Genomic DNA, 26,080 nt, shown 5'->3' on the forward strand with positions numbered 1-26,080 from the left:
TGTTACGTCGGCATGCTGTTCCTATTTTGTGTTAAAGTTTTTTCTTGTTTACTCCGTTTTTAATTTATTTATGTACTGCTCAATTTTTTACTTTTTACATTGCATTGCCATCACACTGTCAAAGATGTTACTTACTGTATTTTTCTGCTTCAATGTAGACGTGTAACTTATCTTCCAACGTTGTTTACGAACATTGTAAGTTATTTGGTGACAATACTCAGTAAATGTCCGAAAACTGGTTAACACAATAAAAGTACTGCTGTAGAACAAAAGAAAACTATGCTTTTCATTTATCATCTTAAAGCCTTAAACGTCACACTGCCTTCGTTTCAGAACACTTTTTTTTGGCGTTTGGAAATATATTCAATTGATGTTAACACGAGAATTTTATCACAGGAGCAACTAAAGGAAGAAAGGAAGAATATTCCGAGTACCCGAACACTAGTTGCGCTTCTGAAATGAACACAGTTATCTTTTATTTAATGTTATGCCTCATTTTAATTGTTGTAAGTGCTATATGTCTAAAACAAAAACCACGGTATGTACCGCGGGAGTCTTCTGTTAACACTGTAATTCGTCTCCTGTACGAGATGAAAAGCCTAAATATCGAGTTGTCCGAACACATTTTACATTTGGTGTAAGATAGAATAGAGAAATTAATTACATAGGGCTACTAAAAAAATAACTGATCGATTACGAACGGCAATACTGACAGGGACACAACGAAATTTTCGTTTCCCTAACGTTCATCTGTCACCCTCACAAAAAAGCTTACACATTGTCATTATTAAGTCATACCAGCACTAAGCAGTAACCTGAAAGGAAGAAGAAGAGCTACTAGTTGATGTCTGACTGCTTTGGAATGTTTCATGGTTCTTCAATTGGCGAACCACACCGGTTGAATTGCGGCTTTTGAGAATCATGCACTGGCAACAATTACGATATTAGACTTTATTTTCTCGAACATTTGTGAAATATTCCCAGGCCCGTTATATACTATTCGTTGCCGTTAAAATGCACGGCACTGCGTTCACTGTAACACGTTCCTGCTCGCGCCAAACGAAAGACAGAGCTGAAATGAAATGAAAAAATTTTCCTCGCGTCTTGCTTACGTTGAGGCACATTTTGTTATTCGCTATGAGCAGAAGGCCACACCTCTCTTTACGGCTCAGCCTATTTGCCCTTTCCACAGATCGTCCGAGCACGTTGTTCCTTCAGACTTTCGGAGTGCTGCGGAATGGTGACGTCAGAAGCGCGTTTACGTACGCGAGAGTCTCATGAGGCATGTTTTACGAGGAATGCTTCGAGAAGCTCTCAAGTTTTTCGAGACATGATCTTTCATGTCCTATCCCTGCAGTACAGGCTCCATGCAGAGCTGCAAAGTTTCAGCGTTACCATTGAAAACGAAGTACATCGTAAACAAAAGAGGACGCCTAGTGCAGCACAGCTGGCTGGTTGATCTGCCATGTGGCTTCTCTGTGCATTGCAAACGCGGCGATACATTAGCATATGGCGGAGCGTGTTTGGATTACCAGGGCTGCTGCGCTGTTTGTCTGGGGCGGCGGGATGCATGCAGCGAACTGAGTGGAGTGCATACTAATGTTTGAACCAAACACCGTACAATAGTCCATAATTACGCTGGGTGCAATAACTCACATACACGGAAGCGAAAAACTAGTGTGTTAAAAAAAGCAAGTTAATGGTCAATCATCATCATCATCATCATTAGTATCACTTATTTGAAATCCTTAGCCGAATAGAGGCCTCCTGTAGGCTTCTCCGTGCATTTCGGTCGTGACATGTAAGCATCCTTGTTACTTCTGGATGTTTTCTGATATCATTTACTCGTCTTCTAAAAGGCGTGGCTTCGGACTTACCGTGTCTAAGAAACTACGAGGGTCATTCAATAAGTAATGCAACCTATGTTTTTTTTTTTGAAAGTAGGTTGGTTTTATTCAGAATTCTATTACACCCTATTATTCTCCACTCCTTTGGCTGCAAGACACTGTTTTTAAACATAATCTCGCTCAAAGCGACGGTCTTACGCTACCTTACTGGGAGGACCCGTATGCCAGCATGGCACCACTCCACTGGTCGACATTAGAATCAACTTCTTGCTGCATCAACAACCTCCTCATCATCCACGTACTGCTTCCCGCGGAGTGCACCCTTCATTGGCCCAAACAGATGGAAGTCGGAAGGTGCGAGATCCGGGCTGGATGAGGAACAGTCCAGTGCAGTTTTGTGAGCTCCTCTCGGGTGTACAGACTTATGTCAGGCCTTGCGTTGTCATGGAGAAGGAGAAATTCGTTTACATTTTTGTGGCGACCAACACGCTGAAGGTGTTTCTTCAGCTTCCTGATGGTAGCTGATCGTTGCACCATGAGGTAGGAAATCAAGCAGAATAACTCTTTCAGAGTCCCAGAAGACCGTCGTCGTGACTATGCCGGCTGAGGTTGAGATTTTGAACTTATTCTCTGGAGGAGAGGTAGTGTGGCGCCACTCTATGCATTGCCGTTCTGTCCCCAGTTCGAAGGGATGAACCTATGTTTAGCCGTATGTGACGAAATTCGACAAAAACTTGTCACTATCAGCCTCGTAACACGCAAGCAATCCCACACAGATGGTCATTCGTTGCTCTTTATGGTCTTCTGTTACGTAGCGAGGAACCCAACGGGCACACGGATTTGAATGCCCCAAATGGTGGACAAGTGTGTCAGCTCTGTCAACAGAGCCATCCAGTTGGGCAGCGAGGTGTTTCACTGTGATCCGTCGGTCACCTTGAATGAGACCGTCCGCACATTCCAACATTGTAGAAGTCACAGCTGTGTGTGGCCCGCCGGCACGCATGAAATCGAACATGTTTGCGCGAAGTTTGATGACAGATGCCTCGCCCAACGACTCAATGTGCTTTTGTTCACTGCCAGGTCTTCTTAGACATTCTGCAAGCGCCTATGAATATCTGCGATGCTCTGGTTTTCCTCTAAAAAAACAAAAACACAGTGACAGCTCTCTTCTTGGAACGCACCTCCGCTACAGACGCCATTTTGAAGGCTACGTACAGCGTCACCACCTATCGGGATTTCATGGAACTATAGGGGCTGAAACGGGAATATTCCACGACGTGCCACACACATTCCGCATTTTTTGAAGCGAGATTGGTTGACAAAAAATGTGTTGCATTGTCTACTGAATGCCCCTCGTAGTAAATAAATCATGGTACTCTTCTTCGGTTTACAGTTTCAAGTTTACTTAATAATTCGAACGTCCGCCTGGTCGTCGTCCTCAGGTGAGACGCTACTGTTACTGAGTCTGGAGCCGGCGCCCCTGTACATGCCAGAGAGTACTCGGCGCATGTGCGAAGTGCCTTGATTGCTGCCCTCTTCCCCCTCCCCCTCCCCCCCCTACAGACATACATTACCATTTTTACTGAAGCCTGACGTTTGGTGAGGTAAGATGGCGTCATCAGGAAGTTTGCGTGTGGTACTAATACGATTTTCTGAAACGAAATAGCGTTGTGATTATTATGAAGTAAAGAATTCCTTCAGCTGAGCAAATATTTGTATGTTAGTTGAGTTCAACACATACATTGTAGAATTTTGCAATGAGAAGAGCATCAAATTACATGTATACACGTTTAAAGCTGACTGAAGCTTTCATAAGAACACTCACATGCGTAAAGGCACTTATTATCAACGACAAATAGCACTTTCTACTCATAGGTGCACTGTTCTAACAACATACTATTCGAAGAAAGGCCAAAGTCGATCGAAAGTGGCTAAAAGCTCATCATTAAGCTACGTCTGTTAATACTAGATTGTGAGATCCATAAAATATAATAAACTACTTAAATAATTCCGGTATTTCTGATAAGACAAATTTAATGCAATTATTTAGGCTTACATGCAGGACAAAAGCAAGCATACATAAGATGTTTCTAGTACTGCTTCCACTGAAACATGTTCCTTTCCTTATATATTCCGTCTGCTGTACGAAAAATTACAGCCAAACGTGATGCATGTACGGACCATTATACCAAAACTCTGAAGCTAACATGGTAGTATCAGTTTATTCCCATTTCTTACGACTGTTTTATCAGTAAATAAACAGCTTTTTGTACGTCCTTGAGCTCGCCGCCATGTTGTAGTTCTAAACTGTTGTTTTCAGAGAGACCAATGACACTGTTTACTTTAGTTGGCTGGTTGGTTGATTGTTTTGGGGGAAGGGACCAAACAGCAAGGTCATTGGTTCCTTCGGATTAGGGAAGGATGGGGAAGGAAGTCAGTTGTACCCTTTCAAAGGAAGCATCCCGGCATTTGCCCGAAGCGATTTAGGGAAATCACAGAAAACCTAAATCAGGATGGCGGGACGCGGTGCTGTACCGTCGTCCTCCCGAGTGCGAGTCCAGTGCGCTAACTACTGCGCGGCCTCGCTAAGTATACATTAGTGCCATTCTAGTAATGTACATCTGTCCTCACCCTTCCAACTCCCCCTTCTCTCTGCCCCACGCGATGCGAAAGCAGCGCCGCTAGTGGCGAGGGCGAACAAAACCGAGGTATCGCTGCCGCAACTAATGGTCAAGATCTTCTGCCGATTGAAAATGTTGCTCAAAGAACAGCCCTGGTCCCTGTTAATACTCTGAGAAAGTCGCGGAACCCGGCGCTGATCTGAGTTTAAAAAAAAATTGTTCAAATGGTTCTGAGCACTATGGGACTTAACTTCTGAGGTCACCAGTCCCCTAGAACTTAGAACTACTTAAACCTAACCTAAGGACATCACGCACATCCATGCCCGAGGCAGAATTCGATCCTGCGACCGTAGCGGTCGCGCGGTTCCAGACTGTACCGCCCAGAACCGCTCGGCCACCCCGGCCGGAATCTGAGTTAAAACAGAATGTACTCGAAAATCATTAGGTCACTAAAAAGTGGCAATTCAGGTCGTTGAAATGGTGTTTCTAGCAGAGTATTAAAATTTCTCCTGTCTAGACAGCACTAACCTTAAGCTATCTTTCTGATCAGTCCCTGATTCGGCACATGTATATTTCCATTGCCCAGCAATGTGCATCTACAAAACTGGAGGATAGCGAACCACTCGCAACTGCAGATCAGTTTCATTCCAGCCAATCATTTCACAATGTGTGATAGAGTACTGACTGATTTTTCTTAACAGAACGTAACTGCCTCACACTTTGAATTTCATGAAGGATTGTCCCCAGAGAAAGTCCTGATTGAGTGTGTTGATGTTCAGTGACCTTGCCACAGCCTTTGATCGAAAGGACCACAAAATTCTAATTGGAGAACTGAAATACAGAGTCCGCCAGAAAAATGGATACACATTTTAAGGAACGAAAAGTATTATTTTACATTTAATAATTGATCACACATGATCTACAACCTTCAGTTTAGCACATGGTTTCTTCAAATGTTCAAAATGTCACCGTTGGCGGGTATACACGTAACACAACGACGAGCGGTCACCGCAACTACGTCAGTAAATGTTACGGTGGAGATCGCTGCACGTGTCACTGTAATCTCCTAGCGAAGTTCGTCAAGCGTGCATGGCTTACGTCGATAAACGTTATCTTTCACAGTTCCCCACAAGTAAAATTCCATTGGTGTTTGATCTGGCGACTGTGGAGGGAACTCCATGGGCCCTCTTCGCCCAATCCAATGCCCCAGAAAATTGTCATGCAGGAAAGCTCGTACTGCTAGGTGGTAGCGTGGTGGCGGCCCGTCCTATTGGTAAGCTCCATAAAGTGCACGTGTACCTGGCAAAATTGATGTGCGTAACATTTCCAGGTATATTTCTCCAGTGACGGCAGCACTAAAGAAAAAGGGTCCTACTAAGCCCCTAGATGATAGTCCACACTATACGTGAACCCCTGGTAGAGTGATCGCTTTAACCACATAAACATGCGGATTTCCCAGTGCCCAGTATACACTATTATGCTGATTCACGATTCCATTAAGTTTAAATTGTGCCTCGTCACTCCACACTACCTACGTCACAAATTGTTCGTCATCAGTTACCATTTGCTGATACCATTCGCAAAATTGCATTCGGCGATCAGGATCGTCATCATTAATCGCGTGCAGTTATCGTGGAATGTAAACTCTCCACTTTGCAGCTTTCAGAATTCTTCGTACACTTGTACTGGTAACCGCCACTTCACGTGCACATTGCGTAGCAGACTTCTGTGGAGAATTAACAAACGTTTCCAACACGAGAGCCGACGAAGCAGGTCTTGTAGCTGTACGCTGTCTTACTGACCTTCTTTTGCGAATATCACATATCGTTCCATGCTATTCAAACTTGTCTGTGATCTGTATAATTGTTGGCCGTCGAGTTGGCGGTTCTGTTTCAAACTCTCGTCTTCACTGACGTTGCACTTCAACGGGATTATCAAACTTGGAAAACCACTTCACAATACATTTTCGTTGCTCGAATGTCAAGCGTGCTCCAGCCATCTTGTTTTCTCAATACCGAGTTGAAAGTGTTAATGTCTGTTGAGCCAAAGACCATACTACAACACACTCTTAACTCAAATCGAACGACAACATCGATATCTCGATAGAACCTGACAAGGTGTGTATACATTTTTCTGGCGGACTCTGTATTATTGATTAAGTCCTGTTCTTCATAAGAGAAATCGGGGGGGGGGGGGGGGGGGGGGGGAAGGGTACAGTGAAGATAGCGTCACATGAAAGAATAGTAAGTCGGAATGGGGGAGCACATTTGGCGCGTTACTAACCTACAGAAATGAGCTTCTAGTGGCTACCCAGGTATACAAATTATTTTATTTGTTTATCCTTGTCCAAAGAACATTAAATACGATATACTTTAAAACTGCAATATAGTATTAATTACAGAGAATTTCTTCCTGTATTAGTCTGATGCACAGCAGATAGAAAGGCACAATCAATTGCTGTAAACAAGTCTTCCATGTCACGAGGTTCGCTCAGATTACTGCGAACCACGTGTTCAGAGCCCAGCTTTGCTTTATATTTACAAAATTCACCATTACTGACAAATGTGTGTGAAATCTTATGGGACTTAACTGCTAAGGTCATCAGTCCCTAAACTTACACACGACTTAACCTAAATAATCCTAAGGACAAACACACACGCCCATGCCCGAGGGGGGACTCGAACCTCCGCCGGAACCAGCCGCACAGTCCATGACTGCAGCGCCGTATACCGCTCGGCTAATCCCGCGCGGAAAACTGATTACCCCCTCCTTCAAATTACTCTTGCACCTTGTCACTCCTGCTATTAACTTGTTGCAAGTTTTCTAGGTCTCATACTGGAGATGGAAGCCTGATGGTAGCTTCTCTTTTGCTGTCCATAATCTTCCAGGAGACTTTGTTCTCCGCAGTTCAATTCGGCGGACTTCTGCTGAAGGTGGAATTGGTGCTGTTGTAAGTAGGAAGCTTTTTCTGGATTTCAGACGTGGTAGACAGGCGTGAGTTCCGACCAGTGGATGCTTCGGATATCTTTCTTGCATCATTCTCTGCTGCTACTTGTGTTCTCACTTCTGGAAGTGGCACTCCCATGAGTGAAAAGATTTTATTGTTCGGGGTTGGTCTTAGGCACTCGGTAAGTATGCGGCCTCTCTCATGAAGATCCGTGACAACTTGGTTAGCATGTGCAGAGTTCCTCCAGACTACAGCATCGTACTCCGCACAGAGCCAGAACAGGAGCAGGTGTACAGAGGGCGCTGAGCTGCGCTCCCCACGTGGTTTTGTGGTCTCGCAGACGGGATTGTTCCTGGTGCATTTCTACTGTCTGGTGTCTAGTTTAAGGCACGATTCAACTTTAGCTCTAGTTATTAGCGGTGGAAACAGTGATTTAGACTGGGTCGTTTCCAGGTACTGTTCATCTTTCTTCTTGCCGTTTACTGCATAGGTGGAATGTATACACTTAAGCTTTATCCGAATTTGATTTTAGACGGTTGTCGTCGTAGTAGATAGCAAATTCTTCAAGAACACCTGTTAGCTTGGATGATTCTACTTCTTCAAACGTCGCACCGAGATTAACGTCAGCCTGTGTCATTTGCGTAGACGGAGGACCAGGTTCCAGTACAGAGCGGCTGATAATTGGTATGCGTGTATATGTTGAGCCGTGCACAGCTCGCGTTTATCCCATTTATTGTTTGTCATCTTCTATTACGGTACTGCCGCCTCGTTTTCTTATTCCATTTACTGGCGTCACTAACTTCCTGCCTTACTTGCCCGTGAGCGGCAGCAGCAGCGCATATCGATAAGTGCACTGTCGTACCATCTCTGGAGCGACTGATAGTATTCCCGGGTCGTTGTGTGTCTGGAGTCAGTGGGGGATAGACCAGCAATGCAGTCGGGACGCAGCAGCAGTGAAGTCGGGGACGGAGCGCCGGTGAGGCGCCGACAGCCAGTGCTCGCGGACCGCTGGCGACACACATGAACTGTCCGACGGAGGGAGATTGGGGAGGGACGACTATTGGTTGGTCGTTCGGTTGGTCATCTCATCGGCCGACGCATACTTGGTCCTCTCACCGTTTCCGGGCCTGGGAGTTGGTCTGCTGGCTTGGGAGCAGCGAGGAAATCTCCATGGCGAGTAGTTTGGCCGTGCCCACTGGTGGCCTCTATGCGGTGTCGGAGTGTGTTGTGCTGTTCCATTGCTACGAGGTTCGTGGCTCACTGATCCTGGACATGAAAGTTGAGTTTTGACTTAATCTACCAGCAAGTCACGACTGCAACAACGTGTGTTTTCAAGTTGGCAAATTTTAGCCACCCTCCAGTGGAGTTTAACTGTGTTTGAATTGAAGTGAACCAGCGGAATCTTCTGCCTCGTGGTCGTTAACGCTCCGGTTACCTGCCCTGGCCGTTGATGTAAATTCAGGCAGCATATTTTCCTCATCGTATTGTCGCTGTCCACCACGGTGTGTAGTTTGACAGCTCAATGTATGATTTGTTGTGGGTGCCAATACCTTCTAGGCTGTTCCATTGAACTCCCTGTTGTGTGCTGGTCGGGTGAAGCTGAGGTTGTCTTGTCGGTGGGTCTGTTGACTGTCTGTCGGTTGGGTTGTCGTCGCATCGACAATGGTTGGGCCAACGGCCTGTCTCACCTAAGCGAGAGTTAGTGTTTGAATTCCAGGCCGACCCTCGGAACTTCTGAGCGCCCTTGGGTGTCCTGCCTCTTCTTGTTTGTTCTTGTCTTTTGTACTTTTTAGATTAAGGTTGTTTTGCCCTTAAAGCGTCAGATTCTTCGGGCCTTCAGCCGATTTTGAATTAAAGTTGTTGTTCTCTTAAGCTGTAAGATGGTTTGGGCCGTAAGCTTAATTTAAGAACTGTTTTACGTAAAGCCTTTGGCATTTTTGAAATTAATGTTATTGAGTCTTAAGTGTTGGGCCTTCAGCCGATTTTGAATTTAAGATGATTGCTCTTAAAGTGTCAAGTTCTTTGGGCCTTCATCGTAATTAAGAAACTGTTTTAAGATAAGGTTTGCTTTTTAAATTTCTGATTTTGGTTGAGCTTTAAGTAACTGGCTTTCAGCCGTTTTTAAATTAAAGTGGTCTTCCCCTTAAGGCATGAGATATTACGGCGCATTCAGCCGCTAATTAAGTTCCAAAACTAAAGCTGTTTTTATTAATTTTCTTGGCTCTTGTAATGTTTGATCAAATAAAAGGTCGTATATTCGAGTGTAACTGACAGCCGCTTATTTTGGCCCGTTTCCACAACATAAACTACCTGTCCTGTCCTGCAGGTTTAGCAGGGCGTCTCATATGTTATATACATTTTAACCCAAAAAAAAATCTAACCACGAAAGAATTCTTCGAGTGGGAAGTACATAATGAAACCGATAATAGTGGCTAACGGGTAAAAATTCTAACAATCAAGGATGTAAGGAGCCACTAGGATCGGGCGAGGAAGCAGGGCCAAGTGCTGGTAGAAGTAACACAACACCTTACTTCTAATGCATTTATTAAAACTAGCTAAAATACAATATACAATCTGCCAAGATAATGAATATAGGGAGAATCAAACCTTAAGAAACTAGTTCATCAACAATTTAACATTGTACCACGCAACATAGTACTGCGTATGCCTTGAGGGCTGCAATCGCAAAGAAGGGCCAATTTAGCAAGAATACATATAACAGATTCAGAAGGATGTAGGTTGCAGTAGGTACTTGGAGATGAAGGAGCTTGCACAGGATAGATTAGCATGGAGAGCTGCATCGAACCAGTCTCAGGACTGAAGACCACAACAACAACAACAACAACAACAACAATAACATATAACGTGTTCAGCCTGAAGGGCTAGTAAATTTGCAAACCAAAATTCACTTCACTTCAAAATTTAAGATATAAAAGGACAATACCACAGACAAAGAAAATATTCAAATATAAACGCATGAACAGAAGATTTGAGCCTGAAGGGCCACCAAAATAGTTAACTAGACTTTAGTTAAAGAGCAGATTTTCCAACAGTTTAGGCAAGGCAGTGTGAAACAATAAGGATGCCTGAAGGGCCGTGCAACTTCCAAGTAAGGCGCCTGAAGGGCCAAATTAATAAGATAAGAAAATCTTAAAAATATCACCTGGAAAATAACAAGTGCTTATTACCAACTCGACCTTAAAGGCCAGGTAATAAATGAAATTAGTCAAACAAATTCTGCAATAAGTAAGTAATGGCCAGTAATTTATCAGTAAGCCGGCCTTAAGGGCCCCAGTACACTAACAAGGGAGGTTAAGTATTAAAACTGGATTTCAAAGCCTTAAGGGCTGTAGAGCTTCCAAAAGGGGGGCCTGAAGGGCCAATTCATCAAGGTAGTTAATAAGCAGCTCAGCCTGAAGGGCTGTTCGGTGGTTAAGGTTAGGAAAGTTCTCAAAAACAGAAGGCAAATCAACAAATTTATCAGTAATCGAGCCTTAAGGGCCACTGTACATTTAGAATCCACATTATGCATTAAGAACTATCATACAGCGAAGCAATTCCCTAAAACTTAGCAACCTTAAATAAATCAATTGATACTATCCAGCTTAAAACCTAGGGGCAACAATACATGCATATACTTCTAAAAGATAAACTTGCATAAAATCTAAATTTAAAATGCAAACAATCGCACACCAACATGGCCAGCAAATTTACAAACGTTTAACCACAGTTGCTGAGTATGAAATAAAAGCAGCTGCAAGGCTACCAATCAGTCATCAAATGGTTCAAATGGCTCTGAGCACTATGGGACTTAACATCTATGGTCATCAGTCCCCTAGAACTACTTAAACCTAACTAACCTAAGGACATCACACAACACCCAGTCAATCAGTCATCGTGCCCCAATATCATGATTTACAATCTTCAGGTAGTACAAACCAGGAAAAATACAAGGCGAGCCCCAAAGAGGAATTAAACGATGCCCTTCAATTACAAATCATTAAACCGCAGCGTAAAGCTGCCACATTTCACAAACAGGCGTAAAAGCCACCAGCTCAATCGACCTTGTTCATATAGACAAACATGCAAATAAAATTCTCTAACCCTGTAAAATTTTCAGCCTAAAATGGGGCTGATAATAACATACGGTATTAAAACAATCCTTAAGAAAAACACATGCACCAACAACTTTTTAGGTGTGCACAGCCACATACTTCACAAATTTCTTTTCTTTCTCTCACATACATAGAACACGTAGGCTTGGAACTGACTACCAAATTGGTCACAAGAATCAATAGATAGCCACCAATACATCAGTACCTAATTAGACCGTCTCCTAGTGTGACATGACAGAGCAACAGCTCACATTCACAGCCTTTGATTCAACACGTTCTACTATCCTCGTTGTACAACATCGACCATGCCCGGAGTGCCTACCGCAAATTTTAACCAAGCAATTCACGCTGACGTCGACGCCTAACCGAGGAATCAGCCCAGCAGTACAAGAACAACCTACACACTCGAAGTCAAACTCTGCAAACGCAGTGCAGAACTAACATTCAACCTTTTCCTTGATAGGTTCAGAACCGGCGAGCTAAACCGGTGGACGGAAAACACACAATGTCGGCGGCAGCAACATAAAGGAAGTCGCAAACACCACCCTAATACAAGGCAATAGCAAGTCAAAAGCACAACGGCAATAGCGAAATATGCTCAACTTCAGTCCCGGAGGAAAACCTGCCGGACTCAGTGCTCAAAACATTCCCGGAGCAACCGTCCTCTGCGACTCCCACTATTCTCCGGAACAGTAACATCACAGCTCCTTATTTCGATTCTCTTCCGACAAGAACAAGCATAATCGGAGCTAACGGCTTCTCCAAGCCACACACGCTATGCCGTAGAACCTCACTGTGGAATGAGCCGGCCGACACCACACAAAACACCGCAAGTAAGACAAACAAGCACTTCCGGAGTCGATGGCGTACTGCCACGGTTCACGACTCAGTCACTCCACTCCACCGACCTAGAGGGCGGGGCATGAGACGAGAACAGACGGCGCTGCCACGGGGAAAAGCGCCGGCGGGAAGCCAAGGCGTAACTAGGGCGCGTGTTTAAACGAGACTGACAGAAGCACGTCTCACGTAAATCGGTAGATGTGACGTACATATACAGACAAACAAATGATTACGATTTCAGAAACATTGGATAGTTTGTTCAAGAGAACGGGCTTCACAAATTGAGAAAGTCAATAATGCGTTGATCCACCTGTGGCCATTACACAAGCGGTTATTATGCTTGGCACTGATCGATAGAGCTGTTGAATGTACTCTTGAATGATATCGTCCCAGATTCTGTTCCGTTGGGGCGTCAGAAAGTCAAAATCCTGAGCTAGTTGGAGGACCCTCTCCATAACGCTCCGGCGACCTTGCTGGTCATGTTAGGATTCGGCAAGCACTATCACAAGCAGTACAAACTCACACCGTCTGCAGGCGATGTAAGCGCAGGATGGTTCACCATGAATGGCAACAAAACGGGGCGTAGAATATCGTCGACGTACAGCTGTACTGTAAGAGTACCACGGATGACAACTAAAGCGGTCCTGCTATGAAAAGAAACGCCATCCCAGAGCATTACTCCTGGTTGTCGGGCCGTGTGGTGACCGACAGTCGGGTTGGTATCCCACTGCTGTCTGGGGCCTCACCAGACACGTCTTTGCTGGTCGTCGGGTTTCAGTTCAAAGCAGGACTCATCACTGAAAACAATTGTACTCCACTGCAAAGTCGTGTATGGAGACGCTCCAGACAGCAGTTGGGTCCCTGACAGTGGTGGTCTGGGGTGCCATATTATTTTATAACAGTATTCTTTGGTTGTCATCCGCGGCACCCTTACAGCACGCCGGTAGGTCCACGATATTCTGCGCCCAGCTTTGTTGCCCTTCTTGGCAACTCAACCTGGGCTGACATTTCATCAAGATAAAGTCCTACATGCGGACGGCGAGTGTTTCTACAGCTTATCTTCATGTATGTCAAACCCTACCTTCGCCAGCAAGGTCGCCGGATCTCACTCCAACTGAAAACGTTCGGAACATTATGAGCAACGCCCTCCAATTATCTCAGGAATTTGATGTTCTAACGAGCCAAGTGGACCGAATATGGTACGATGTCCCTCAGGGGACATCCAACAACTCTATGCGATTTCAGCCTTTCTCGGTATATTCCGCTGATGAATTCTTCTCTGGTTATCAGCCGAGGGGTGGCGTCGTCTTGTTTCAACGTTTCAATGAGTTTCGTACCCATCATCTTCTGGCGAAGTGTCGGGATGCTGCTGCTGCTCTCATCTGTTACTTTACCCTCTTTGGGAAAGTGTGAGGGGTAGTTTGTAGCCTTTCGGCTTTTACTCCCCTGTGTACGTGTGTGTATGTGATTATATCTGTAGGTTTTTTTTTGGTGTCTGTGAAATGTGATGATTGTTCTATTTGTTTCTGGTACTTGCCTAAGGTTGGCGAGAAGATTGGTGTTATATGGGAAGGAGCAGGATTAGGGACTGGATATTGGGATTTTCTCTTCGACTTAATCGCTTGTGCTTGTCGCGGGACATGTCATACCGACCTAGGGAGTGGATGAGGGCGTTTCCTAATCTGGAAGAACCCTCATAGAAGGGCTTTGCCAGATCTCGGAAACGCTCTCTCAGGAGTTGGATTTCGGCTGCGGCGTGCAGATCATCTATGGGGAATCCAATGGGTAAATGCAATGCCCTCGTGAGGGCGCGGTTCTGCAGCCTCTGGAGTTTGCCCAGGTGCTGCTTCGCCGCGTATCCCCATACAGGGCACGCATATTCCATTACTGGCCGGATCATGGCCTGGTACACATTTACTGCTGCTGGGCAGGGAAGGGAGCTGGTTGAGTTCAGGATTGGGTATAGGATGGACATTCTGGCGCAGACCTTCCTGTGGACCTCGACTAAGTGGGGTTTCTACGTAAGACGAGAGTCCAAGATTACGCCAAGGTACTTGGCGGTTCTGCGCCAGGGGAGATGGGTTCCATTTAGGTGAAGATGGAGGGGTGGGGGGGGGGGGGCGTTGAGGAGGTTCGCGCCTTCCGAGCCTGCGGGTAAACAGCATAGCCGTCGGGATGCTGTGTTCTGCATATCTACATAACTGCTTGGCCGTCGTCCTCTACTGTAGGCCGGCCAATCACGTTCCTCTGGAAGGGAGTACCTCGTCGGTGGCGTCGGTGGTGGTGGTGGGGGGGGGGGGGGGGGGGAGGCTCGGACCTACGTCGAGAACCGGTGGCTATCCAATCTGTCTGCAGACGCCGCTGCCTTCAGATCGGAGCGTTCCTGCCGTATGTGGTCAATTGTGGGATTCCACGCTGCACTGAGCTGGAAACCGCTGTCCTTGTTTACTAAATTGTTGTACAGACGTATCTCCACTGCCTCTTTGAAGATCGAGTCCCAGAAACCGTTGGCGCTGCGCAGCTTCTTTGTTTTTTCGAATTCGAAGGTATGCCCCTCGATAATGCTATGTTCTGCTGCAGCGGACTTGTTTGTCTGTCCTAGTCGTACGTTCCTGATGTGTTCAGTACAGCACTGGGAGATACAGCGTTGAGTCTGCCCGATATATTCCATCCCACATTCGCACTCAACACTGTAAATGTCTCAGTTGGTCTTTGGTTGAGCCAAGTATATCTTTGACTTTTTTCGGTGCGCGAGAGATGGTCGTTATTTCGTGCTTCTTTAATATTCTTGCGATCTTGGCTGTTGGCGGTCCAGCAAACGGCAGAAACGCCACACGTTTTCTTCTGGTTTCTCCTCCAGCCTCTTGTCTGCATACAAGGCGTGTCTTATTTGTGTCTCGGTGTAGCCATTCTTACGGAAGGTTTCCCACAGATATGCTAACTCACGCGGCAAACTCTCACTGTCACAGATCGACCTGGCTCTTTGTACTAAGGTGTTCAGTACTGAGTTACGTTGTGCTGGATGGTGGCAGCTCCGAGCATTGAGATATAAGTCCGTGTGCGTCTTCTTCCTGTATACAGAGTGTCCCAACGTACCGTCCGGATTTTTCTTGAACAAAACATCCAAGAAGGGAAGGCAGCCATTATCTTCTACCTCCATGATGAATTTGATGCTGTCATGTATGCCATGGAGATGGCGTAGAAACTCCTGTAGTTTTCCTTGCCATGGGGCCACATTACAAAAGGGTACGAAACTCACTGAAACGTTGCGTCAAGACGACGCCACCATCCGGCTGATAACCCGAGAAGAATTCATAAATCCAACAACTCTGTCGAGCCGAATAACTGCTTGCATAAGGGCCAGAGGTGGAGCGATACGTTATTCACTTGCTCAAGTTGTCAAGCTCTTTCTCTCGAATAAATCATTCGGTTTTCTGAAACTGTAATCATTTGCTCGTCTGTACATGTAAGTTATATCTACCGATTCTTGTCACATTCGGATAACTGCTTCGTGGTGTGTCGCCTTTTTTCCCCCCTTAGAGTGTAATATTGGCTAGTACACTTTGTAACGTATTACTATCTTTACGACCTTTCTCATCGAGCCATATTTGTTATCTCGCATTTCTAGCTGCTTCTCTCATACAAATAATGATAAAAATGTAGAAATTTAGGGTCGCCACCACCCCAAGCCTTTCCTAACCATTTAGAAAAAAAAATGGAGCTGTAAAATTATTAGTTTAATTACTTTAATAATTTAATTACAAGTATGCAAATTTCTTTAAGTAGGCAGATAAATAGCACTCCATGTCGTGCATGAAGCAACTTGATTAATTCAGGAGCCGGCCGGAGTGGCCAAGCGGTTCTAGGCGCTACAGTCTGGAACCGCGCGACCGCAACGATCGCAGGTTCGAATCCTGCCTCGGGCATGGATGTGTGTGAGGTCCTTAGGTTAGTTAGGTTTAACTAGTTCTAAGTTCTAGGGGACTGATGACCTCAGAAGTTAAGTCCCATAGTGCTCAGAGCCATTTGAACCATTAATTCAGGATTGGAAAGTGGGTAAAATCAACACCACTGAATTTATCTTTCACGTAGATTATTTATTGTATCTAAGTATTTGGTTGCACATCCTAACTACACATAACTGGTGCCTGACTAGAAATATTTGAATAAGAATTACGTGAGAATGTAACAGAGCACAATTTAACTACAGCAAGAAGAAACACAGAAAACGGGGGTGGGAGACAATTATACTATCATCTCCTTTGCATTCATACCACAAAAATATCTCAGTGAGATTCGCATTACGATTCACGCATGCACTATTCTGGACAGAGGTTTAACCAATGCACGAGGTTGTGCGATAATTATTCAAAATACTAACTGCGTCTGCTGCTTGCAAACGGCCGAATTAGAGCACGTGGTGCATTCCGAATCAAACTGTTGTTCTGCTTTGTAGAAAGCGTATATTCTTGCAGAAATTATAGCTCATTAAACAAGCAAACTGTTAAAATAAAGCCTATTGTATTGTCGTGGTGGACCGGAAGGGTCATTGATTACCAAACAGGTGGCACAAAATCGACACACAAAGACAAAAGCAACTTCCACCAAATATAAGATTAAAAATCATACTCGCTTCGACACAGTATTGCACTCACGTACGGTTGAAGTGATCCTAACCAGCTTCTCTAATCAGATTTACCGTTTGTAATTCTACTTCATCGTTGTTCAAAATGTACTTCCGCACTTTTAACTCAAACACCCAAAAATCACCTATTTAAAGCAATATAATTATGGCACGTTCGGAAAAATAACTCGCTTCAAACGCTTCAGTTAAGCTGAAGTTCTTAAGTATTTCAACAGTTAAACATATGAAGTCCTAACTAAACTTGCTTCCTATAACCTGAAACCCCCCTTAAGAGCTACGATCCGTACTCACCAAGCGCTCACCGAAGAGTGCCGCTTTCTCTTTCGAGAATACCCAGCTCCCCGTGCAGCGGAAGCTACCAGAGGGGTAGCCCTCCGTGAGCAACCTCACACACAAAAACAGCCTTCGATACAGCGTTCGAATAAGATGGATAAACCTCTCTGTTCAGGTATTGGAAACCTAAGTTCGTCATCTTGTGCTCTCCTTTGAACGAGAAGCAACATCGTCTGCTCCCAGCAGACGATGACCAACTCAGCGTTTCCCACAAAACAAAGCCGAAACCCCACATTAAAACACACATATAATATTGAATAGGCCTTATTTGCGTGCTCAGTCTTTCTGGAAGAGTTCATGAATTGAGCTAAAATCAGGTAGTAAAGTGAATAAGTTGTACCGAATTCGACAAGCGTCTTATGAAATGACTTCGCAGAGACGTTTCAACTTTTCCGGGGAAGGCCATTCTTATGGATTAGACTCCTTTTATATCTCTTACTCTGTTGATATAAACAGCAGCCGTAACTTATTTTGCCTATTTTCACTCCCTGTCGTCGTGTGAAATTATCTTCTGCAGCAGTGCACATAAATATAAATAAAGTATTTGTTCTGCAGGTGATATCACGAAGGAGAGGTGTGCACAGCAAAACAATAACGCAGCTGGTTTGGATGAAGTCTCAACGAAAATTCAGAAATATGGAAGTCAGGACTTAATTCACCACATTATAAACTGTTGAAATATTTGTTGACAAGTCAAGGTCCAGAAGACCGGAGGCGTGACGTCATTGTTAAATTACCGAAGAAAGGAAATATAACCGAATGTACAGATTGGAGAGGTATCGCGTTTCTGTTGGTGGCACGTAAAGAATTTTGGCTCTTTCTTCTGTAAAGGATACTAGAAGCCAATGACGACTACGATAAGAACAGGATGGCTTTCGAAGTGGGAGATCCTGCTCCGAATAAATGTTTGTTCGGCGAAACACAATAGAACAATACATGCAATAATTTTAGAATTTAACTGTTCATTGTACCTTGATTTCGTTGATTAAAAAAAAGCATTTGACATAATACACCGAGAATCATTGTAGAACATTGCAAGTTTGTGTGAAATTCTTGAACATCACGCTGACGTCTTTAAAAACCTGTAAAGTTGCTGTATAAGAACGGAAGAAGAGAACAACTCTTTCTTTAGTATTCTGACAGGCGTCAGACAAGGAAGCATTTAGTCACCATTCCTTTTCACATTAATGGTAGATTTCATAATGAGGACAACCCCGGACAACTCCAACACTCACATACGTTTGCATAAGAAACCCAGGCTAACGGATCTTAATTTGGTGTTGACGTTCTTGTGGCAAAATCCACACAATGTTACAACTAATGACTATCAAGCTGAACAGAATGGCAAGTTCGATAGGGCTAAAAATGAATAGTGATAAAATAAAAACAACGTCCATAACAAGTGAAAATTTATCTACTCTGATTTTATTCCAACAAAAGGAAATACAAGATGTTGCCCGATTTCCATATGTCGGCAGTCTCATCTGTAATAACGGGTACGTAGACGCACACATCACCGGCAAAACTGGGAAAGCTTCTGTTTTCTTCCAACGAATGGGATCCAGCTGACTACTGTGCCCACAAAGCTTCTACTGTACTCCTCTATCACTTTACCCATGGCCGTATAGGGGTGTAACCTATGGAAAATGTCAGCAAAATCTGCACATAAGCTCAGTGTTTTTTCACCAATGATGCTCGAGGCGAATTTTGAAGATCGGCTGTCGCGGCCGCGTTTCACATGATGAGGTGCCGACAAGAAGTGGTCTATGCAGCCTGCAAAAAGTCGTTGCTGAAAGGAGACTGAAACTTGTGTGACATGTTCTACACATGAAAAGTGGAAGAATCCACAAATAATCAATGTTATGGATGCGGAAGTAGAGGGAGACATCGTAAAGCCTGGAAATGAACTTTTGCAGAGGATCTTCAGTGAAACTGAAAACCTGGCAACTGATCGAGTTCTCTGGAGGAAACTTGTGGCCCGGTATGCTGCCTAGCATCGGAGGAACCAAGTAGATCGGCAGACTCAGAAGTAACAATCTTGTGTAAAGTAACTGCAAATCAGGCAAAGATCTCTTAAAAACTCTCGGAATTCCAATACTCACTTGACAGTGTTGTGACCAGACGAACCTGCTTTCGTGCAGCCATAACTGTGGGTTTTTTGATTGCTCTGGGAGAAGGGGAAACTAAAACACGTGAAATATGAGTACACTTTATTACATAAATGAATAAAAGTTGTACCTGACACACTTCTTTGCCATAGGATTGTTGTATGATTTACGACTGTCATTGACTAACAAAGAATCACTTGATGGACCTATTAACAAACTGTTCCCTTGATGTATAAAAGGCTGTATTTACGAAAGTACTTTTCATCAAAAACCTTAACAACTGTCACTGTTCTGTTCGATGACATTCGCTGCTGTATCTGACGTCACAAACTGGAGACAGATCGCTTCCATGCTCAGCTCTGTATTGATACCCGATGCGAGGGCGCTGCTATGCTGAGGGCTAGGTGTGGCCTTCAGGAGCACTTCCCGTAGGTCGTAGCAGATTGCTGTGAGATCCCGCTAATGTCTGTGGTATCGATATGTGCTGCCGACTTTGGTGTGGCACCGTGATCTCTGGATAATACCAAAGACAGAGCATTAACTCCTTAAAGTTTTCAACTGCTTACAATAAAAATCGGTTTCACCTGATCTGTGATTTGTTAAGTGATCTTAGTAGAACAACAGAATAATAAATGAAAATCACAGTATTGTGTACGTTCTAGAGGATTAATTTATGGGAGGATTTGGAGGGGTCTTTTGGTAATGATGACTGGAATACCCTTTTTTAAATGACGAAAAAAATAAGTGGGAATAAGTGGTTAAGAAGGGAGAGATATAGCACTGTAGGCTATCCCAAGTGTATACTGAGGAAACTAAGAAGAAATCTGGACAGGAACATAAAGTTTTGGGAGAGAAATTAAAAGCTTGGAGGCTTGATGACGACGTTTCAATCCTACCAGATCAGTTGAAAGGAATGTAGAGTGCCTTGAAAGAGGATATAAGATTATCAACTAAAGGAAAGCAAGAGTGTTGGAATAAAGTTGAATTGGTTGGTTGGTTGGTTTGGGGAAGGAGACCAGACAGCGAGGTCATCGGTCTCATCGGATTAGGGAAGGACGGGGAAGGAAGTCGGCCGTGCCCTTTGAAAGGAACCATCCCGGCATTTGCCTGGAGCGATTTAGGGAAATCACGGAAAACCTAAATCAGGAAGGCCGGGCGCGGGATTGAACCGTCGTCCTCCCGAATGCGAGTCCAGTGTCTAACCACTGCGCCACCTCGCTCGGTACAGTTGAATTAAATCAGGCAATGCTGAGAGAATCAGATTACGAAGCAGTCAACAAAATAACTGACAATAACAGATGTAGAGAGTACAGACCCACCAGGGTAGCCGAGAGTGCTAAGGCGCTGCTTTGTGGACTCAGGTAGGCGCGTCGGCCCCGGATCGTATCCGCCCGGCGGATTAACGACGAGGGCCGATGTGCCAGCCAGCCTGGATGTGGTTTTTAGGTGGTTTTCCACATCCCACTAGGTGAATACCAGGCTGGTCTCCAAGTTACACCTCACTTACATGGCTCGCAGACATCTGAACACTTTCGAACTATTCCATTGATTACACTCGACGCAGACAGTTGGGGAAAACTAATTCCGTCCCGGGGGGTACGGGGTGGCGGAAGGAAGGGCATCTGGCCACCCCTTAAACATTAACATGTCATATCCGATTACCGATGGCTGCCCGTGCGTAACTACGGGACAAGGCTCAAGCGATAGACAGATAAACAGACGTAGAGAGGATGTGAAAAATATACTGAAAATAACAGGAAAAATATAAAAAGATAGATTTGTTAACATGGAATATAAAATGAACTGTTAGGAATAATTTTATGAAATTGTTTGTTCGGCGTGTGGGCTTGATCGAAAGTGAAACGCTGATTATAAACATTTCAGGCGAGTAGATAATAGTAGCTTTTGAAATGTGATCCCACTGGAATATGCTGAAGATTAGATGTGCAGATTGGATAACTATTGAATACATGCTCTACTGATGTGGGAAGTAAGGAAATTCAAGGCACAACTTGACTAAAAGAAGGGATCAGTTTATAGTATATACAGGGTAGTCTATTGATCGTGACCGGGCCAAATATCTCACGAAATAAGCGTCAAACGAAAAAACTACAAAGTACGAAACTTGTCCAGCTTGAAGGGGGAAACCAGATGGCGCTATGGTTGGCCTGCTAGATGGCGCTGCCATAGGTCAAACGGATATCAACTGCGTTTTTTAAAATAGGAACCCCCACTGTTTATTACATATTCGTGTAGTACGTAAAGAAAAGTCAATGTTTTAGTTGGACCACTTTTTTCGCTATGTGATAGATGGCGCAGTAATAGTCACAAACATATGGCGCACAATATTAGACGAACAGTTGGTAACAGGTAGGTTTTTTAAATTAAGATACAGAACGTAGGACCGTTTGAACAATTTATTTTGGTTGTTTCAATGTGAAGCATGTACCATTGTGAACTTATCATATCTGAGAACGCATGCTGTTACAGCGTGATTACCTGTACAATAAATGCTGAAAATGATGTCCATCAACCTCAATGCATTTGGCAATACGTGTAACGACATTCATCTCAAGAGCGAGTAGTTCGCCTTCCGTAATGTTCGCACATGCATTGACAATGCGCTGACGCATGTTGTGAGACGTTGTCGGTGGATCACGACAGCAAATATCCTTCAACTTTCCCCACAGAAAGAAATCCCGGGATGTCGGCTTCGGTGAATGTGCGGGCCATGGTATGGTGTTTCTACAACCAATCCACCTGTCATGAAATACGCTATTCAATACCGCCTCAACCGCACGCGAGCTATGTGTCGGACATCCATCATGTTGGAAGTACATCTCCATTCTGTCATGCAGCGCAACATCTTGTAGTAACATTGGTAGACCATTACGTAGGAAATCAGCATGCGTTGCACCATTTAGATTGCCATCGATAAAATGGGGGCCAATTATCCTTCCTCCCATAATGCCGCACCATACATTAACCCGCCATGGTCGCTGATGTTCCACTTGTCGTAGTCATCGTGGATTTTCCGTTGCCCAATAGTGCATATTATGCCGGTTTACGTTACCGCTGTTGGTGAATGACGCTTCGTCGTTAAATAGAACGCGTGCAAAAAATCTGTCATCGCCCCGTAATTTCTCTTGTGCCCAGTGGCAGAACTGTACACGACGTTCAAATTCGTCGCCATGCAATTCCTGGTGCATAGAAATATGATACAGGTGCAATCGATGTTGATGTAGCATCCTCAAAAAAATGGCTCTGAGCACTATGGGACTTAACATCTGTGGTCATCAGTCCCCAGCATTCTCAACACCGACGTTTTAGAGATTCCCGATTCTCACGCAATTTGTCTGCTACTGATGTGCGGATTAGCCGCGACAGCAGCTAAAACAGCTACTTGGGCATCATCATTTGTTTTAGGTCGTGGTTGACGTTTCACATGTGGCTGAATACTTCCTGTTTCCTTAAATAACGTAACTGTCCGGTGAACGGTCCGGACACTTGGATGAAGTCGTCCAGGATACCGAGCAGGATACATAGCACACGCCCGTTGGGCATTTTGATCACAATAGCCATACATCAGCACGATATCGACCTTTCCCGCAATTGGAAAACGGTCCATTTTAACACGAGAAATGTGTGACGAAGCAAATACCGTCCGCACTGGCGGAATGTTACGTGATACCACGTACTTATACGTTTGTGGCTATTACAGCGCCCTCTATCAGAAAGCGAAAAACGTGGTCCAGTTAAAACATTCATATTTCTTTACGTACTACACGAATTAATAATAAAAAATGGGGGTTTCTGTTTAAAAAAACGCAGTTGATATCCGTTTGATCTATGGCAGCGCCATCTAGCGGGCCAATCATAGCTTCGTTCTTTGTAGTTTTTTCGTTTGATGCTTATTTCGGCCGGCCGTGGTGGCCGAGCGGTTCTAAACGTTACAGTCTGGAATCGCGCGACCGCTACGGTTGCAGGTTCGAATCCTGCCTTGGGCATGGATGTGCGTGATGTTTTTAGGTTAGTTAGGTTTAAGTAGTTCTAAGCTCTAGGGGACTGATTACCTCAGAAGTTAAGTTCCATAGTGCTCAGAGCCATTTTGATGCTTATTTCGTGAGATACTTGGCCCGGTCACTATCAATGGACCACTCTGTACACTGAGGCATCAAGGGATAGTCAATTTGGTAATAGAGAGAAGGGGGTAACCTTATGGAGGGAGATCGAGGACTACAGACAAGAATGTGGACGTACATCAAACCAAAATGAGCCATTGACTCTGCAGTGGAGTCTGCAGTGATATGAAACTTATTGTCAATTTAAGCCAGTGAGCTCGAAGCCGGGACCTGTGCGTTTGTGAAGCTACTGCTGTGCTTACTGAGGTATCCAGATTCCGCTTCAGAGCTACGCTCACACTTTCACTTCCGCCAGTAACCTACTTATCACAGAGCGAGGTGGCGCAGTGGTTAGCACACTGGATTCGCATTCGGAAGGACGAGGGTTCAATCCCGCGTCCGGCCATCCTGATTTAGGTTTTCCGTGATTTCCCTAAATCGCTCCAGGCAAATGCCGGGATGGTTCCTCTGAAAGAGCACGGCCGACTTCCTTCCTCGCCCTTCCCTAATCCGATGAGACCGATGACCTCGCTGTTTGGTCTCTTCCCCTAAAAAATCCAATCCAATCCCTACTTTGCATCAAACCAGTCTCTGAAGGGAACAGAAGCACAGCCTCTGTTGACTGAGTGCTCGTCACAGCTGCTGAGAGTTATGCAAGTCGCGACAGCTTTGTCGTTCAGAGCGGCGCCGCTTGCTGAAGGTGGCGTGACTCATCGCCAGGTGGGGGTTATCTTTTATGAGCGTCGTTGCTGCCATGCGCACAGCTGAGCGCCAGCTTAACCGCTGGGGGGACAAGGTCGCCTCCTGACGGGAACGTCCCCACGTGCCGCACTGCCCATCTGAAGGAAGCCTCTCTGTCCCGCGTGTTCGCAGCTGTAGCTGCAGCCGCGCGCCATGTACAGCCGGGTGGCGGCCTACCACGCGCAGCAGGGCCACGTGCTGGAGGCGGAGGCGGACGGCCCCCAGCGCCGCGGCCAGCGCGCCGACAGGCCGCGCAACCGCTTCCCGGACGACTTCATCTTCGGCGCCGCCACCGCCGCCTATCAGGTCGAGGGAGCCTGGGACCTTGACGGTCAGTACTAGCTCGCTGCAGCCGCTCGCAACTACACTAGTTTAACTCTGGGATGCATGAGAGGTGTCTGTAAGAGCCCTACCTTAAAACAAGTACTAAATGTAGGTATTGAAGAAAATACACCTGAAGTATGACTTGAAAAACACCTTCAATCACAAATTTTCATGTTTTATTAAATAGACGATGTATTTCCATTATCAGGTGTAAATCGACTTACACTGAAGCTGCAAAGGAACTGGTATAGGCATGCGTATTCAAATAGAACAGAATAGAATAGAATCTTTATTTGGTTTTCAGTATGTTTTCCATACAATTCGCATCGTCAGTGTGTTCAATACATTTTTTTTTAAATTACAATAATTATTATTGTACATAATTGTGCCTGTGGAGGGCAAGCAGATATACATGCTAAAGTAATATGGATAATACAACAATTATTCATTCACAATGGTAATAATAATAATAATAATAATAATAATAATAATAATAATAATAAACCATAACAGTTAAATATACAATAGTATCAAGATTATTCATGGTACATCTTTCATATCCATGTAAAAAGTCTTTAGCCGGCCGTTGTGGCCGAGCGGTTCTAGGCGCTTCGGTCCGGAACCGCGCGGCTGCTGCGGTCGCAGGTTCGAATCCTGCCTCGGGCATGAATGTGTGTGATGTCCTTAGGTTAGTTAGGTTTAAGTAGTTCTAAGTTCTAGCGGACTGATGACCTCAGATGTTAAGTCCCATAGTGCTCAGAGCCATTTGCACCGTTTTAAAAAAGTCTTTGTCGGTACATTACTGTCACAAACATATAGGTATAATTTATACGGCAGTTTTTTGTTTCATGTAGCATATTTCTTTTGTGTCACTGTTTAGAAACTTATCAAGTGAGTAATGTGGCGTACATTTGGGCCACACTTCTATTGTTTGCTTAAAGTTATTCATCGGTAGTTCGCTCACAGCCCTTGCAAGTTTGTTATAAAATTTCAAGCTAAGGTGTTTATGGCTCTTTTATGTTAATGTCAGCCTTGTGTATGGTAGGTCTATGTTACTATTATTTCGAGTATTATGAACATGCACTTAAGATCTTAAATTAAAGTTCTTTACGTTCTATTTAGCGTATATTAAACAATTATAAATGTATATACTAAGTAGTGTCATTATCTTTAGTTCTTTAAAATGATTTCTGAAACTTCGTCTTGGTGCTAGTCCTAAAATGCACCTGACTGCTTTCCTCTGCCACTTGAAGATGGTACTTGAACCCACTGAGTTACTCCAAAGAAGTACACCGTATTGCAGTTGTGAACGGAAAAAAGCAAATTATGTGAAGATTAGCAGATTTTTACTGATAACGTGTCTCAGCTTGTGTAATAGGGACATGTAAACAGGCAGCATACGGCGCTCCGGTCGGCAACGTCTACATAAGACAACAAA

At 44.5% G+C, this 26,080-nt stretch overlaps 1 protein-coding gene across 1 annotated transcript in view; it reads left to right on the forward strand.

Moving 5' to 3' along the window:
• Window positions 1-26,080, forward strand: part of LOC124622282 (myrosinase 1-like) — a 204,625-nt gene that overhangs the window by 61,901 nt on the left and 116,644 nt on the right. The window contains exon 2 of the mRNA XM_047147949.1: window positions 24,451-24,649. Within this exon, the coding sequence (XP_047003905.1) occupies window positions 24,472-24,649 (178 nt within the window). The 5' untranslated portion in view covers window positions 24,451-24,471. The remainder of the gene's footprint in view (window positions 1-24,450; window positions 24,650-26,080) is intronic.

This window comes from Schistocerca americana, chromosome 7, assembly GCF_021461395.2.
Source record: "Schistocerca americana isolate TAMUIC-IGC-003095 chromosome 7, iqSchAmer2.1, whole genome shotgun sequence".
Classification (NCBI taxonomy): domain Eukaryota; kingdom Metazoa; phylum Arthropoda; class Insecta; order Orthoptera; family Acrididae; genus Schistocerca; species Schistocerca americana.